Source organism: Notolabrus celidotus, chromosome 9 (genome assembly GCF_009762535.1).
Source record: "Notolabrus celidotus isolate fNotCel1 chromosome 9, fNotCel1.pri, whole genome shotgun sequence".
NCBI classification, from domain to species: Eukaryota; Metazoa; Chordata; class Actinopteri; order Labriformes; family Labridae; genus Notolabrus; species Notolabrus celidotus.
In genome coordinates, this window is record NC_048280.1 from 25,044,335 (window position 1) to 25,062,159 (window position 17,825).

The following is a 17,825-nucleotide window of genomic DNA, read 5'->3' on the forward strand; positions in this document are numbered from 1 at the left end:
GCCCTCTCACCTCTCACCTCTTTCCTCTTATTTTCCACCTGCCTCTGCTTGCATCGCTGCATCCTTTTCCTGCCTGCAACTGTACCAAACATGTGCTGTGCAATTTATGCATGCAAAAACCTGTGCCTCTTTACAGTTAGTCAAAATGTTTTAACTTTGAACTTTAACTTTCTCCTCTAATGCTGTTGTGCTCTCTGTTATTTCCTCTCTCAGGTTTATACAAGACAGAAACCAAATAGAAGTTTCAATCATCCCACGACAGCACTGTGGTCCTCCTGGACAATGTCACACCTCACTCAGAACTCAGAACACATCCTCCATTACCGCAGATCCAGCTTAGAGACAGTGCTACATGCAATGTGCCATCAAATAACGCAGACTGCGAATGTCATCAGTGAAATGGATGACTTATTCTTTTTCACGCTCTTGTTCAATTCTGCTGCATAATGAAACTGAGAAGGGATTATCTGTTTTTCTAAGTAGCTTGTGAAACTGCATTTTGGGATTTTATTTCTTAAACCTTGACAATCAGGCACACAGGGCCCTTTTGAGAAATGAACCACCCCTGACCCTCAATGAAATGCTTTAGAAAAGTAGCAGCATGCTACATTATAAAGGTTTTATTTCAAACAAATGTCCATCACATCAAGGACCTCCCTTCAATAATGAAGAGGATGCTATTGACAATTATGTAGATCTGCACCATCATACATCTGTTTGTTGAAATGTCTGTAGTGTTAACTGTGTTCTCATTCAAACGATGCTCAATGCATGTTCATCCATCACACTCTGAAAACGACCCAAGTACTTTAGTTGTAGTACTTAAAGATCACATGATCAGGCAACTCTTAGTTTTGTACTTTGTTACAGAACCTTGAAACAGTTCAAAATATCTAAGTCACTATTATCAAATGTTTACTGGATTTAAAAGAATTTATTTACCACTGTGGTTTTCCTGCTGATTCCATAAACTTGTTTCCTGTTTTACTCATTGTATCGTCACTAAAAGGTTCCCATGTTGAGAGTTTATGAATCCAATCATTTGTGATAGTTCCCCAATGTTTGTTCAAAATGTACAAATGTTTATATGTACCTTAATGTGAATGAACCCTTCTGTTGTGTTGTAAATTCCACTTCATCATTTCATCAGATGACAAAATGCTACTATACTCCACCTGAATCAGTCCAACCTTGCCTCTGTAATGACAGAACAACCTTTTCAAAGAAAAAGCAACACAGGGAAAATTATATTTGCCTTATTGTTGTCAGTTCAGGAGAGACGCACAAGCTGATTTATTGAACTGATCAGAGGATTGAAAATATTGAAAAGTTGTACCTTTTTCAAACAAGTCTTACTCACTCTGAGAGTAATGATGAGTATTTCTGTATATTTATTGAAGTGAGTTATGATATGCAACAATGTTTACAATTCACATCTCTGGTGTGAAGGCAACACTGTGAATATTTCATCGACTTCTGGTCTGTCGTGAGTTTTGTGCCCATTAGCAGACAGCTTTTAGTTTTTGTGTTGTTTTACAGAAAAATGACACAAGCTGTTTTTAACGTCACCTGACGAACAGACTGAAAGAAAATCTTTGTAGGTATACTTTGGAAAGTTTTAAGATTTGTACTGTATTAACTTAAATAACCAAGATAAAATTCTTCAAACTGAGTGAGTATGCATTTCTGATGATGGTTTTGGAAGTTTTGTACAAACTGGAAATTTTTATATCTTGCCGCTTGGTTGTTTTGTCATTTTTATATGTTTGTAATGAATAAATTGTTTTATTCTGAATAAGAAAAGGTCATGATTTCTTCTTTCTGCTCGGGGAAAAACCACACTTCAAATCCAATGTCATGTAAGTATTCCCATATTCCTTCCTACCATTTTGTCAACACTCCTTCACTTTTACCCTTGCCATGTGATTATCTTCCTCTCTCGTTCTTCCTTTTGCCAGCATTTCATATCATGCTATGTGTAAGCTTTATAAATATTCACATTTAAAAAGGCTAAAGGATGATCTTGACCTGTCAATCCCCTGGTTAAACCGGTTGGACAAATATTGATGAATGGATGGCGGCTGTAGGAACAGAAGCCATGAGATTAAAGTAGAAAAAATAGAAATAAAAAATATTTGAAGACTGATTTATAATTTTTAATCTACTGGGTTTATCACTTGAAAAAAGTTCAAAATATAAAATTTGCCAGAACAGATTTCAAAGTTTCTCACGGTCACTTACCAGTATTTTTAATTATTTTGACTAGAAAATGCGTTTGATTTTTACTTACAATTATCCATATAGATTATAGAGAATCAAAAACAACCCTCAGTAATCATCATAACATTAATGTTCAGCAGTTTACAAACAATTTCGGTATTTACTGTTTTGTGAGATTAATCAGAGAAATTAAAACTCACCTGGAGGAAGATCAAGAAGTTTCAAGTCTAGCCTACAACATGGGTTAGTGTTGAACGTCAGCCTCTTGTGGTTGAAATGAGAATTGCAAAAATAAACTTAAGGCTTGGAAAAAACTTGGACTGACCAAACCTTTCCTCCTCCTTCTTTCAATAACAAAAGAAAAGAAACCCAAGAAAAGGATTCTGATCAGTAAGAAATGAAAAAGAAATTCAACAAGTTCAATGACAAAAAAAAATCATAATTTGACATGTTCTCTGACAAATGACACAGAAAAAAATAAAATCTAAATATTAATCACTAGTTTATTTTCTCTCTCTCCTATTCATATGAAAGTCAAAGATCACTAAAATGATAAGATCCAAGGTCTTAAATTTTAACATCAATCATTTAAGAATTACAAGTACAGTATCTCTAAAAAAAAAAAAAAAAAGGATCATGTCTATCCACTTAATTGATTTTCTAATATTTCTCCACCTACATAACAGACTGATTCTTACCCCTGGTGTAAGGTGAGTCACAGCCAAGTGTCTCGCTCAGGTCTATCAAAAGCTTGAGTCATTGTCCATACTACAAGTTCTTATCTGAAGCACTTGTGTTTATGTTTTATTAAAACACTGATGCTCTTAAGATCTTTCTTCAGTATAAATAGAAGGAGCAGAGCCCTGACTACTGTACATACATATTTTTCATGACATGAACTTAAACCATCAACTCACACAACAGACAGTTCACGCTTTTTCTAAGCATTTATTATTTTCCATGTAAGAAGGTTAAAGATACCAGTACAGAGCTGTATGTTGTACTCAAACACCAACTTCCTGTATTTCTTCTCCAGACTTAATCTATCTCTTTACTTGGTGGACATGCGCATGACGTGTTTGACCATGTTTCCAATGCCATCAAATATATAGTGGTAGTGATACTCTGTGTCCCACATGAAGGATGGGGTGCTGATCACTTTGTTCTTCTCATCCACATAGGCTTCGTAAAGAGGAAAGGTTAAGGCAAAAGCAGGAGCAAATTCAAGACAATCAAAGAAAACACAACATGTAACACAAAATGAATTGTTTAAGTCAATAATCAACCCTTAGAAGCTCTGTAAGGATATGTATGGCTCACGGACGTTGTGGCGAGCGCCCATGCTCTTCACAGCCTGCACCATGTTGGTGTGAGGCCAATTCCCCCAGCGGGTGTTCTCGTCCTTCTCGTAGCCCATGGTCACCTCGATGCTGGGCAGCACACGGCAGGCCAGCACAGGAGCCATGCTGGCCAGACTGAGAGGACAGCACACAATCAGGTGACAGTCAGAGCAGGCTGTTGTTGAATCAGGAATAATAAAATGGCAAAGTATACAACAGAATTAAACATGCTCACAGCTGGGAAAGGCATTTGTTCGAACAGCAGAATTGTTCTACTCATTACTACTGTACAGTCAAGGTATTTTTATTTATATCACCTGCTCAAATCAAATTGAGGCTTAAATTTATTTGTGTGTGGCAGGGTGACAAGGAGGTGATTTCAGCTATTTAAAGATCTTGCTGTGTAGTTTATTCATCTTTCAGACCTTTCAAGAGTGCTAAGATATTATAGATATTATTGGTTCATATTAATATAATCTATCAGAACCTGTCACCAGATAGATAGATAGATAGATAGATAGATAGATAGATAGATAGATAGATAGATAGATAGATAGATAGACAGACAGACAGACAGACAGACAGACAGACAGACAGATAGATAGATAGATAGATAGATAGATAGATAGATAGATAGATAGATAGATAGATAGATTGTACTTTATTTTTTTACTGGTGTGTGTCACTCATACACAGACTCATGTTATGTTGAACAAGTCTGTTTCTGCTCAAGGTTTCTGCCTGGTAAAAGGAAGTATTTCCTCACCACTATAAAACTGAATCTTGTTTTTTCTTGATGTTGGGTCATTCAAAATAATATAAACAAAGAGTTCGGTCTAGAATTGAGATAGCATTTGTAGTGAATTGGTGCTGTTTAGATAAAGATTGGCTGAATGTTTGATACAGGGCCTGCTAGCTGTTTAGTTAATCTCATAATTGGATTTATTTGTGACGGTCACACGTTGGTGAGTAGTCAGGTTTTTGGTAGACTTGGAACGAGCAGTATGTTTTCCACACAGGATGTCATGAGTGTCATGAGTCTAATAAATACATCTCTTAAGGATCAGCACAGACTAAATCTCATTATGTGGTAAATACAGTCTGTAACTATCTCATTAGCCAGTTTAGAATAAACCTCAAGCATAGACTGCTTTAATAACTTGGCATTAGGAAACCTTGTTACTCCCTAGTTCTACATCCTCATCCAAACATGTCTCCTTTACAGTACCACTTTAAAACCATCATCCAAATAATAGATGAGATCTGTGCAGTCTGTGAGGAGAGCATGATCATTTATCTTGGTGACCTCACATTGCTCCCTGATAATCTCCTCCCAAGTAAAGGATGAAGAGCAGTCTAATCATCCAAAGTTTTAAAAAACACTTGTGCAAGGTGATGTGCCACAATTTCAATACATGCTCAAAAAGTCCTCATTAGGGGATCCAATGGGGTTTGCTCAACTTGAAAATAAATATTTTTTTGCATGCCAACATGACCTTTGATTTAGCAGACATTTTGTTATGGTTTGAAACACAGCTGATACTGTCATTGAGTAATTTGCAGCATGAAAAACCCCATGATGCTGAAAGTGAAACAGCTGAGTGGAATTTGGCCATCATGTGGCTTAAACACTGTGATGCTTGTTAAAAGGAATTAACCGAGATTTAAAGGTCCTGTAGTAATGGACCAGTCTGAATACCACAGTCCACTTACAGTGCCACAGTGCATTATGATCTGCAGGATTACACTGTTAAAGTAATATAATATGTACGAGAAGTTATAACATGCAAAATGAAAATCTCTCACTGGAACAAATCTGAACATATCATTGACAGTGATCTGTGTTTTTCACATATTCTTCATGTCTGAGCATTAAAGTCTGTTCATATAAAGAGAGGAGTCCCAGTATGCACTTTATATTTCAGTAACATCTCTCTCATATGTTTTACTGTTAAAAGAGCCTGACACAGTTAACAGAGCGAATGCATCAAGAAGATGTGACTGCAGCCTGCAGAAAAATGGTAATCTCAGGTCAACTAATTCTTGTTTTGTATGTAGACGTGTGTAGAAATGCATCTTTCCTTTAAACCATAGTTAGTCATTTTTGATCAGGCATGTTTGTTAACACTTGTGACTCCCGTTGCCAGAGTTTCCAAAGCTCAGCCAAAGCTCAGCCAAAGGTTAAACTCAGTTCAGATGCAGATGCCCCCTCCATCTGCAGAGTGCACCTTTCCAATGCCACACAAACACAGTGACCTCTGCCTATAATCCTGTAAACCAACACGCCTCAGTGCAGGACGTTACAAAGTGAGTTACAACCCAACAAAACCACATCTGAAATGTATGCAATACAAGTCCACATGTAATATTAAGAACTAAAAAGGCTATATAAAGTGAGTAGACACAATCTTGACTACATTTTTTTGCATACAATTTGTTGAACCTTTCAAGATTCAAGCGCAAACTTCTTAAGTTGCAAGCGTTTTTGAGTTAAAGATGGATTTTCATTTTGTACTCTGTAGTCCTAATGCTGATGTCTGAGAACAAACATGAGACTAGAAGCGCATCACCACAGGGGAAATGATTTCTTTGAGAAAGAAGTTCTGATCTTACTTTTAAACACTATGGGTTGTTCATCATCTTTAGGGATCAGTTTAACAGATAACAGTAAGCTCTGTGTCTGATGGTGTGTGTCTGTGAGCTGTGTGTCTCCTGACACCACAGCAACGTATTAACCACAGTCACTGAAACACAGACCCAAATGTTGCACAACATATCCCTCCTGCAAATTTTTAATGGCCTTTGTTGTCACCTTGCTAAAACCATTTATTGGCTCAATTGGCAATAGGAAGAGATTACACCTGTATTATACAAGTAAATTGATGATTGACGTCAAAAGTCAACATAACGTTTAATTCCATTTTGTCATGGTGACAGCTGCGTCATCCCCTTCTTATTCAACTCCAATCTTTAATTCCTGTAATCCTGCATCTCCTGTCATCTCTGAGCTGCTCAGGTGCCTCACATTCACCCCATACGTCCACTACGGCCAACTATAGTGGCCAAAGGATCAGCCACTCTTCACCAGATCACATAGTATATGTTATCTGAGCCTCCGTCCTGTCCTGCCTGCTTTAATCGATAGGATTTGCCTGCTCTGACCTTCACGTTAGCTGATATAAGATTTTCTTCTGAGAGTACAAACTGTTTACTACACCTGCTCAACCTGCTGTGATCAGCCTCTTACATGAAGCATCAAACTTTGTGACAGATTGTCAGACTCCCCGTGAATAACAGGTTTACTGTTTGTGAGCTTGTCTTCAGTAATCTTGTGCCATACGGATAAATTAACATATTTTCATTTAAGAACAGATTATTTGAGAATACCTTGTTTTGCATCTACTACATGTGCACTCTGTCTTAGGCTAAGTTAACTTATTTCATGTATTTAAAAGTACTTCTATACCTTTCTTTGTACAGATAGTATTTTTATTTTTATTTAGAATTTTGGAAATTTGTGTTTAGGTTTACATATTTACTGTCCTTACTGTCTTGTTAACTACCAATGTTCCATTCACCACGTCAAAAAAGCTTTCTTAAATCTTGTTTTGTATAAAACAGCAATATGTACTTCTGCCGGCAATGTATTCTTTCTGATCAGAATCAGAATTATGTTTATGCAGAAATGTGTTTGTAATACTGTCTTTAACTTTATTTATTTGTATTTATTTACATGTGAGCTCATTATTAATTGTCTGTTTCCCTTTCTGCAGCTGCTCCAGTGTCCCAATTCCATTACAGGGATCTTTTAAATCTGTTTTCTTTATCTGGGCTAATGTAATCTAATGTAATCTAATTTAAAGTGACAAGAATCTATGGTTGTCTGCACCTTGGCCTCATGTTTGGATTTCAAACGAGAATGTTGCTTATTGTACAGCCCCCAAAAAACCTTAGTTTTGCACACGCCAGCTCTTATAATTTTACTTACTGATTGTGCATAAGTATTTATGCAGTGTTGGTGAAGTACTGATTGAATATTATCCTATAGATACATACCCAATAGGCTTGCGTGAACGATGGAATTCTTTAAGAACTCTTTCCACATCACTGTGCAGCTTGCAGTCCTTTCCGTCCTTCATGAAGGAGGACCTACAGGGTAAGAAGTCAGGTATCAATATTATTTTCATCTCATTTTACTCTACTTTGCTACAAAGTATCAAAGTATTAAGTTCACTTTTCCTCACAGGTTCTTAATGACGCCATGGCCTCCAGGAAAGATTACAGCATCAAAGCTGTTGACATCCAGCTTGGACAGGTCCTGCATTTGCATCATTCCCTGGCCGTGACTGAAGCGAGCTGCCTCCATCATCATGTTCCTATGTGACGGCCAGAAATAATCATAAATACTATGCATGGAATTAGTCAAGTCTGGTGTATGACAGTACAAAGCAAGACAGGCCACTCGACCTGCATCTGATCCCCCCAGATCCATCTGAAAGGTTTTCCAAACAGGCCTACCGGTTCTCTCCAGAGGCGGGCTGCTTTTTCACATGGTCGATCACATGCATCTGCTGTTGGTTTGGAGCAAACATCTGGAAGCGAGCACCGTTACGGCTCAGGTGGTACATGGTGCTGCAGACAGACATGGGAGGTTACTATCTCTTCATAGTGATGCATAAATTAAATGCTGTGAAATTTCTGTTCTCAGGTATGATACTCACTATACTCCCTCGTGGACATCAGTCCCATCCCACCAGCCACATCCTGAGAAAACCTGCAGCACAATCACAAATCACGACAAGTACCACACATATACATAAACCAGCTATAATGACTTCTTATCTCTTTGTCTATATATCTCTTTTTGTTCCCAGTTCTACATCATTTTTACATGTTTCACTCACCAGTGCAATATTGGTATTTCCCCAGTTGCCATAGTCCCCCTGGTGAACGAAGCAGGCCGGCTGGCGGGACAGAACAGCCAAAGTCTGTTTTGACAGAATTGTCCTGGATGCGAGCATGTTTCAGCTGTAATCTCACTGTTGTCAGAAAATAAGAATTAACAGATTGCCACCGAGCCTGTGCAGACGCTGGCTGTAATTTTGGACTTGGTGTGGGTGTGTGTATATATACCACCAGTGCGGCCAAGTGACGTGACCATGTAAGCTCCACTTCCTGGGAAGAGCCATCACTTCCTTGCCTTGGATGGCCTCTTCTCCTTATCAAACACCCCACCCAAGTAATACCTTGTCTATTCATCTGATTAACTTAAGTTGATTTGGCCCGGACAGTTACAGCTTGAAAGTGCAGCTTTAAAGAGTAATCTAAACGCAGTGCTTTAACCCTTGAACTGCCTTGGCCCTTATAGAATTAACTTTTTGGCAAAGCAGAGAAACCTGCAAAAACACGAATGCTTTATTTTTGCTGTAATTCTTTAAAGCAGTAACAATAATGAGTAATAATAACTTTTGAACACTCCTCCTGTTTGGTCATTGCTGCCTGTCCTGAAAAGAAGCCGAAAAGGCTTCTCACTGACTTTCTATAGGGTCGTAGAGGATGTGAAACTTGGTATACTCTATGCCCTTTAAAGTCTATTAGGGTGTAAGGCTCTTACTTGCTGTAATGCCATGTTGTGTCTCAAGGTCCAGACAGTAAACCCAGAAATACCCTGATCAGACTGAAATGTCACTCTCAATATTCTCAGCCAAACCATAGCCACGACATACAAGCCCCGCTCTGAGGAACACATTAGGGATAAATCGATGATTAGTTACAGATGACACACTTGAGGCAAAATATGGCATTTATTTTATTATGACCACTTTTTATGTATAAACAATCAATATTTACATACTGGTGATGAAAATAAAGCAATAATTTGTGGAACAAAATGCAAAAAATGGAGAAAACTAAACAAACAGTCAACTAGAGTCACCAAATCACAACTTTTGAGCCTCAGCTGAAACCTTGTGGGAGATTTTCTCACGAGACTGTCTGAAGGGTTTAAAATTTGCACACATAAGAACTCATGCATAGAAAACACATACTCAAACTGCCACACGTGGTAATCACAAATTACAAATAAGGTTTCTTTCATAAATCAAACACAGGAAACATGACAAAACCAACTTATGCAACAAGGTTACTAAATTTCACTTATTGTGAAACATACAGAAAAGATTTCTGTTTTTCTCCGAGGCTCGCTCTCAACACGCAACAAAGGCCAACACTGATCCTTTAAAACACCACAAACATCAGCCTCACAGAATTTGAGACCATTTTGTCCTTTTAATTCAAGTACAAATGTGATTAAATAAGACTAAACCAGTGAAAGATGTCTACAAAGCAAGAAGAAAGGAAAGAAGACACAGCACAAACAACTAAATAATAAATAATGTCCATTTGATTTAATTTAAAAAAGAAATGTTTAAAACAAACTTCTCAGTGTATGTCTGCATTTCTGATGTTTGGGTAAAATTAAAATCAGACATGATGACAGGCTTATCAAAAATGACATCGAAATGATGCTAAACAAAGCTCCATCCACGTCCAACCAAGAGCAACACAACTGCTGACAATGTGCCGACAGCCCAGCCTCAATAATTGGCACTGATCCAGGTGTGGCTGCTTCATCAGTTACTTATGATGAGCCATGTTGAGCACTTCTTGCAGTTTAGTTTGCTTCACATGTAAGAACCAAATCCTAAAAGCCATTTACATGCAAATCACTAACAACTTCAGTGGTGAAATTAAGAATCATCTCCTAAATTTCTGCCACCACTAAAAGCTTTCATGCACCCAAGCACTGTCAGTAAAGAAGTTTCTGCACCATCCGTGCACGCTGTGTTCATTATGGGGAGTATTTTGCGAAGATATCCATTTGATAAAGAGTGGGATTTGCTCATCAAGCCAATAGCCGTGCTGAGAGAGAGAGAAGCGTGTGTTAACAAGGCCAGTCTGGCGGCATTAGGGCGTGTAGGCAGGCGGTGGCTGAAACTGATTAGCAATGTCATAATCAGCAGGAAAAGTTTCACTGCTGTCCTCCATTTCCGAGAGCAGCTCCAAAGCCTGCTCCTCCTCCTCCGTGGGGTAGTGGCGCAGGAGGTTCGCGGCTGTGGCGAGGATGGAGGCTCCGCCGGCTCCTGCCACCAGGTAGAAGCTGATGGCAAAAGTGACGTAAATAAAAGATCCATGGTACTTTTTGTGCTGCTGCTGTAGTGACAGGATGAGCTCCGAGGCCCAGTAGCAGAAGCCTATCACTGTGGCACACTGCAACACTGAACAGAAACAGAGAGAACGATTTAGTTCGTATCCAAAGACAACAGACAAATTAATAAATTACAGGACCTCAAAAGAACTCCAGAGTGGCTGATTTATACCTGTTAAAATATGTGCAAATGCATATCTGCGTGTGATCTTCAGTGCTGGGTGCTTGGGTCCAAACACGTCCAAGAGGAACGCAGTCAGACTGCACAGGATGCCCAGGAAACAGAACGCAGCTATCACCCTCAGGAGCAGGATGGTCTGCGGGTTTAGACAGTAATCTGGAGGATATGGGAAAAGACATCAAGGCATTACAGGTGAGCTTCCAGATTGGGATCCCTTCATTATTTCACAGTTATTTTCAACTCTACAACACTCTAACGAACCTAGAGAAGTATTTGTGCAATAATCCTGCTGTGCAACAGTGAAACTGGACAGCAATTACTTCATTAATCCAACAGTGCAATACTTCAACTGTGCAATTCTGTATATTAACACGGCATTGTACTGTTTGTTTGAATAAAAATGCATTATGTTTAATTAAAATAACATCTCACTGGATGAACATATTTGCACATGTTGTTTTTCTGTACTTGCTACATGTCATACTTTGTATTTAAATACACTGTTGACTTTTGAGCAGTGTGTATTGTAAATAAACTTGACATATCGTTGGTATTTATTCTTCATATCTTTTATTTCATGCTTATATTCTGTCTAGCATCATTCATGTTGAAGATGTACAAATTGTTGAATCTTATAAGAATCTGGGAACTGTGTTTGACTCTGAACTTAAGTTTGATCAGAACACAGAGTCGATAGTCAAACGTTGTCAACAAAGGATTCACTTGTTGTGGAAGCTTAACTCTTTTAGTGTTTCGGAGGGCATCCTATCATGTTTTTATCATTCTTTCATTGAAGGTCTTTAACATTTTCCTTCATTTGCTGGTTCAATGGATTGTCTGTAAAGGACAGAAACAGTCTGAATCAGATACTTTTCTCTCTGGGTGGCACTATTATGCACCCCCAAGGAAAACAAATAGATTATCTAACTCATGTATACCTTCAGCTATCAGCCTGCTAAATGCTGAGAGGTAAACTGGAACCAATGGTGGCTTATGCTATATTTGGAGTCTCAGGTGTATGTTCTTGATGCATCATTGACATTGTATTTATTATTGCTGGTCCTGCTGATCTGTTGGCACTGACATGTGAATGTTGTTTTCTATATGTTTGTGGATGTTTGCATTTGTTTGTTTTTGTTCCCTAATTATTTAGATTGTTGCATTTAGGCAGGGTAACCTGTAAACAGAATTGCCCTTCGGGGATTAATAAAGTCGTCTGAACTGAACTGAACTAAGAGCAAGTGTTAGGCCAACAGTTCTCCCAGGACAATAGCTACAGTACTTCTGGTCCTCAAAGTCAGCAGGTTGAAAGGAGCTCGATCCCTTACCGCCCAGAAGCTTGGGATCGATGTACCCAAGGACATCTGCAACCCCTAGTTCTTGCCTCGGACAGGTGCCCCCATGTACACGGAGCCAGGCCGGTTCTGCCAGCGCCGTGCACAGCGCGGTGATGGACAGAGCTCCGGGCAGAGCCGACACCAGGCTCCGCTCCGGCTGCTTGGGTACGGAGGTCCCCCCTCTCCTTCTGCGGCCTCCAGGAGCAGCAGAACCCGGTGGGGCGTACATGGTGGTCCGATCAGCGGTGTTAGAGTTGGTTTATGTGAACTGTCAGGCAGTTTCAGAGTCGGTATCGAACGATGATTAGCACACCGACTGACCAAACGTTAGCAGGTACAGCTAACGATACCTGGAGAATGAGCAGGTGACAGTGGTACAGGAGTTCTGATCAGAGTGGTTACTGATGTGTCCAAAAGAGGTTTAACGCTGGAACTCGTTGCTTCATAAAAACAGGAGAAGTATCTGACTGACGGACAGACAATGGACTGATCGGCCTTCAGGCCTGTTAGCTTTGTGGAGAGCTCGCCGAGCTAACTCACAGCGAATGACAAACGTCACCAAACGTCGAAAAAATAAACTTAATAGAACCAAATAAGATACACCTCAACCTATTCAGTAATCCAGCTTGACCCTCTGATGAAAAAATCCAATCAGTGTGGTGTAGAAAACAAAGACAAAACAAAACAAAAGGAAGCTTACGCTGGCTTCCTGTAAAAATATTGACTTCCTGGTTTAAAACATTCTTCTTCGTTGGTTCAATAAGCTGCAGTATAAACGATACTGGAGGTCTGCTCCCACCTAGTGGTGACTCTTGAAAACACATACATATAAACAACAACAACAAAAACAGTAAACGTGCTCACCGAAATTAAATTACTTACACTATATTTTAAGATTTAGACAGTGGGGGACAAAGTACACAGCTTCATTACTCAAGTCAAAATTTAGATATTCCAGGTCAAATATTACTCCAATACAAGTGAAAGTTGCTCTGTAAATTATGACTTCAGTTAAAGTACTGAAGGACTTGCTTTTAAAAATACTTAAGTATACAAAGTAATTCTAAAAAATATCTCTAAACGTTGTATTTTCAAAATGCACAAGTGCAGTCAAGAATACATAGGAGTACATTCTGTTACATTCTGTTTATCTAGAAAACATTACTTGAAATCTCTAAAAACTATACCATGGAATAAAAACAGAAACTAAGTTACTCCAAGCACAGACAACTTAGTTTGAAATGTTCATCTGAAATGAAACAAATGTTACGTAGCTAAACACGCTTTCTCAGGCTGGACAGTGAATCTTGTATGTTTGGGCAGAAACAGGGAGAACATGTCAAACGATACGTATCATTCTTCCTTTCAAAATCCTCTAACACGGGCTGAAGATATGACCGTGGGTGCTCAGGTAGAGAATTATAGCCATCATTGCCACCACTAAAACAACTGCCTGATCTGAGTGATGCTCTGTATTTGTTCCACGTTCAACCGTGGACACGCTTGATATACAGGTATGACTAAACCACGGAGACAAACAGAACAACACAAACACATTTTACTGTCTTAGGGATCAGATTTCAGAAAAGGGAAGGAAATTCATGAGCTGACTTCAAAGCAAAAGTAGTGAGTAATTAGAGCACTGATAGAAATGTAGAGGAGTCAAAAGTACAATAATTGTCTTCTGAATATAGTGGAGTAAAAGTAATAAGTATCCCCAAAAATTAATACTCAAGTAAAGTAAAGATACTCAAAAAAATGTACTTAAGTACTGTACTCAAGTAAATTTATTAAAGACTTGAAAAACGACCAGCAGAGGGCAGCAGTGTTGTTGGGTCTAGCCTGTCTAAACCAACGAAGAACATGCTCCTCCACTCCTCAAAGATGGTGGCATTTCCGATGTGGTTGTGTTTGTGAACTTTCGCACTTTTTTCATGAATGCAAAAACATTCTCTTCTCTCTTACTCCTCTTCTAGCTGTAATATTACTGTAATTCAAACATTAGTTTGTGCAGGTGGATTAAGCGCGTCACCGTGTTTGTTGATTTATCTCGTGAACTGTCAGCAGATCAAATACGAGCCAGCTCAGAGACTTAACATTTAACATTGAACCAGCTCAGATATGAAGGAGGCTCTGACTCTGGTCCAGAGGTTGAACGGACACCCGGACTCTCGCTGCTGGTTCGTCAGCTGGAGCCCGACCGGGACCCTGCTTGCTTCATGCGGGGGCGACAAGGCCATCCGGATCTGGGGACGAGAAGGTGAGCTGTCAACACGCTGCTGCACCGCATGACAGTGAACTGAGTCCACAACACCGAATCCCCCAATAACCAAATATACTGTAGTGATAGATTCATCAGACAGAAGGAATCTGAAGATGACAAACTGCACTTTCTTCTATTAACTCCACATCCATATATTGACTTTCTTTTTTTACTACTTTTGCAGCTGAATAACTTTTCCTACTAGTTTCTTCCCTCTTGTGACTGTCCAAAAGTGTAATTTCAAGACGTCTGATATTGTTATTATACTTTTTATTAAGCCAAAGCAGTTAGAAAAATATTCCATAAGCATTACTTATGAGTATAATGAAATAAGTTAAGGCAAGGCAGTTTTATTTGTATACCACATTTCATAATCCAGGGCAACTCAATGTGGTTTAGATTAAAACATTGAAAGCATTCAGAAACATTCAGACAAGCATAAAAGAACACAATTAAAATGACAAATATAATAAAACAGAAAAGGAAAGGAAAATTAGAAATATATTAATAGTACATTTAATATGAGTTAAAATAAGCTAAGATAGGAAGGCAGTGGAAAATAAGAAAGTCTTAGTCTTTGATTTAAAAGAGGTGAGAGTTGGAGCAGACCTGCAGCTTTCAGGGAGTGTGTTCCAGATATGTGGTGCATAAAGACTAAACACTGATTCACCATGTTTCGTTCTGACTCTGGACTGAAAGCAGACCAGTACCTGATGACCTCAGAGGTCGAGGTGGTTCATAAAGTAGTAGCAGATCAGCGATGTATTTTGGGCCTAAACCATTCAGTGCTTTATAAACCATCAGCAGGATTTTAAAGTCTATTCTCTGACAGACAGGAAGCCAGTGTAGAGATCTAAGAACTGGAGTAATGTGGTCTATATTTTTGGTCCTTGTTAGGACTCGAGCAGCAGCATTCTGTATGAGCTGCAGTCGTCTGATGGACTTTTAAGGGAGTCCTGTAAAGACACCGTTACAGTAGTCTAGTCTGCTAAAGATTAATGCATGGACAAGTTTTTCTGCTTCCTGCTGAGACATAAGTCCTTTAATCCTTGATATATTCTTAAGGTGAAAATAGACTGACTTTGTAATTGTCTTAATGTGGCTGCTGAAATTAAGGTCTGAGTCTAAGACTGCACCAAGGTTTCTGGCTTGGTTTGAACATTTCATCATTGCAGATTGGAGCTGAGCAGTAACCTTTAACCTTTCTTCCTTGGCTCCAAAAACAATCATTTCAGTTTTTTCTTTGTTTAACTGAAGAAAGTTCTGGCTCGTCCAGTCATTGATTTGTTCAATGCATTTACTCAGTGTTTGTATGGGACTATAATCCCCTGGTGATATGGTGATGTAAATGTGTGTGTCATCTGCATATCTATGGTATTTTATTTTATTGTTTCTTATTATCTGACCTAAGGGGAGCATGTAGATGAGAAATGAAAGGGATAGCCACCTAAGTGTGAGCAGTATGGCTGGATCTGTTATGGCAGAAGACCATCCTGACATTGTCTTTCCTTCAGGTGACTCTTGGGTCTGCAAGAGTATGCTTCAGGATGGACACCAACGCACCGTGAGGAAAGTGGCGTGGTCCCCCTGCGGGAATTATCTGGCCTCTGCTAGCTTTGATGCAACAACATGTATCTGGAAGAAGAAGAATGATGATTTTGAGGTTAGAGGAGATTCACAATCTTTATGTAGAATGAAACTTTTGTAGATCTGATCTGAGTTTTTAACCATCTCTTCCAGAGCTTGACTGTGTTGGAGGGACATGAGAATGAGGTCAAATGTGTGGCGTGGGCACCTTCAGGAAATCTATTGGCAACATGTAGCAGAGACAAGAGCGTGTGGGTCTGGGAAGGTTTGTGTTGAACCACACTGACACCTCATGAATCCATATTCCTGATCTGTGCATCTTTGACTGTTTGAAAATGATCCCTTTTCTTTTTCACAGTGGATGAAGAAGACGAGTATGAGTGTGTCACAGTTATAAACTCTCACACACAAGATGTCAAGCACGTTGTGTGGCACCCGAACCAGGAGGTAGGTCACACTTCACTCCACGCATGTGTGCAATGACTCACTATACATCACCTTTATCTCAACACTGTGCCTGTATGTTTGTTCCTACAGCTCCTGGCTTCAGCCAGCTACGACAACAACATTTGTCTGTACAAGGAGGATGATGATGACTGGGAGTGCAGAGCCACCCTGCAAGGACACACGTCGACGGTGTGGGGTTTGTCTTTTGATGCAGCTGGACAGAGACTGGCCTCCTGCAGCGACGACCGCACTGTGAAGATTTGGAAGGATTATTCCAATGAAAGAGGAGAGGCTGGTGAGTTTGGACTTTTAGTTGCCATGAAAATAAAACACAATCATGATTCAAGCCAAATATTTAACTAGATTTTCCTTTAGGAGACTTATCGTGGAAGTGTGTTTGCACTCTGTCTGGGTTCCATGGACGAACAGTGTATGATGTCGCCTGGTAGGTTTCTCCTCCTTTTCCTATATTGCATGGACACAGTGCTCTCTAATAAGGCAGGTTTAAATCTATGGATCAGTATGCCCGAGCATGGGTGTTCTTGGTTAATTAAGACATCTTTTTAGGACATTTGAAGCACTTTTTAAACTCGCCTGCGTGCTTAGAATAATGACGTCCATTCAGATTTCTTCATTGATCCCTGCTGAGTGTGACAGTTCTGTCTCCCCCTGAATTTCTCAGCTTGTTCGATGAAATTTAGAGCACTAATGTTTATCTTGGCTCAGGTGTCGGCTCACTGGTGCCCTGGCTACAGCCTGCGGTGACGATGGAGTGCGTGTGTTTAAGGAGGATGAGACGTCCGATCCAGATCAGCCAGTGTTCTCGCTGTCTGCTCAGGCAACCAAAGCTCACACTCAGGATGTAAATTGTGTGGCCTGGAACCCAAAAGAGGTGGGAGTGCTGGCCTCCTGCAGCGATGATGGAGATATCATCATCTGGAGGTTCCAAGAAGAAATCTGAACGCTGATAAACATTATCAGCTCTCCCTGAACAGATGCAGTTACCGGTCATTACACTGGGAACTGTGAGGTCACCATGTTTATTCACCATTCAGCTTTTACAGCAAATCTGAAAGCTCAGAAGTATTCAGCTTGATAGCAAATATGTCACTTTTTCATTTTTCAAACATGATTATGCTTTAGCTCATGTTGTACTTTGTGTAATTCAAATGTTTCTATATTAAAGCTCAATGAGTAATTTTATGATTTATGTTTGTAATAATAAATAAATGATTAAAAACAA

General features: G+C 39.4%; 4 protein-coding genes across 6 annotated transcripts in view; 2 read left to right on the plus strand and 2 right to left on the minus strand.

The window, feature by feature from the left end:
* Positions 1 to 1,803, plus strand: part of igsf9b (immunoglobulin superfamily, member 9b) — a 32,928-nt gene extending 31,125 nt beyond the window's left edge. For all 3 annotated transcript variants that reach the window (XM_034692891.1, XM_034692892.1, XM_034692893.1), the window contains one exon: positions 214 to 1,803. The gene's annotated coding sequence lies outside the window, so the exon portion shown is untranslated. The remainder of the gene's footprint in view (positions 1 to 213) is intronic.
* A 1,379-nt stretch (positions 1,804 to 3,182) lies between these two features.
* Positions 3,183 to 8,752, minus strand: es1 (ES1 protein, mitochondrial). The gene is made up of 8 exons (XM_034692553.1): positions 8,694 to 8,752; positions 8,465 to 8,599; positions 8,282 to 8,334; positions 8,079 to 8,192; positions 7,805 to 7,936; positions 7,617 to 7,709; positions 3,530 to 3,695; positions 3,183 to 3,406 (listed from the first exon to the last, which is right to left on the minus strand). Exons 2-8 carry the CDS (start codon positions 8,579 to 8,581, stop codon positions 3,272 to 3,274), a joined length of 810 nt encoding a protein of 269 aa, XP_034548444.1. The 5' UTR covers positions 8,582 to 8,599; positions 8,694 to 8,752; the 3' UTR covers positions 3,183 to 3,271.
* A 604-nt stretch (positions 8,753 to 9,356) lies between these two features.
* On the minus strand, positions 9,357 to 13,044 carry tmem127 (transmembrane protein 127). Its single transcript, XM_034692442.1, has 3 exons — positions 12,277 to 13,044; positions 10,940 to 11,104; positions 9,357 to 10,837 (listed from the first exon to the last, which is right to left on the minus strand). The coding sequence occupies exons 1-3, from the start codon at positions 12,512 to 12,514 to the stop codon at positions 10,527 to 10,529; spliced, it is 714 nt and encodes a 237-aa protein (XP_034548333.1). The 5' UTR covers positions 12,515 to 13,044; the 3' UTR covers positions 9,357 to 10,526.
* A 1,085-nt stretch (positions 13,045 to 14,129) lies between these two features.
* ciao1 (cytosolic iron-sulfur assembly component 1) lies at positions 14,130 to 17,825 on the plus strand. Its single transcript, XM_034691616.1, has 7 exons — positions 14,130 to 14,545; positions 16,063 to 16,211; positions 16,289 to 16,400; positions 16,494 to 16,582; positions 16,673 to 16,877; positions 16,958 to 17,027; positions 17,309 to 17,825. The coding sequence occupies exons 1-7, from the start codon at positions 14,407 to 14,409 to the stop codon at positions 17,541 to 17,543; spliced, it is 999 nt and encodes a 332-aa protein (XP_034547507.1). The 5' UTR covers positions 14,130 to 14,406; the 3' UTR covers positions 17,544 to 17,825.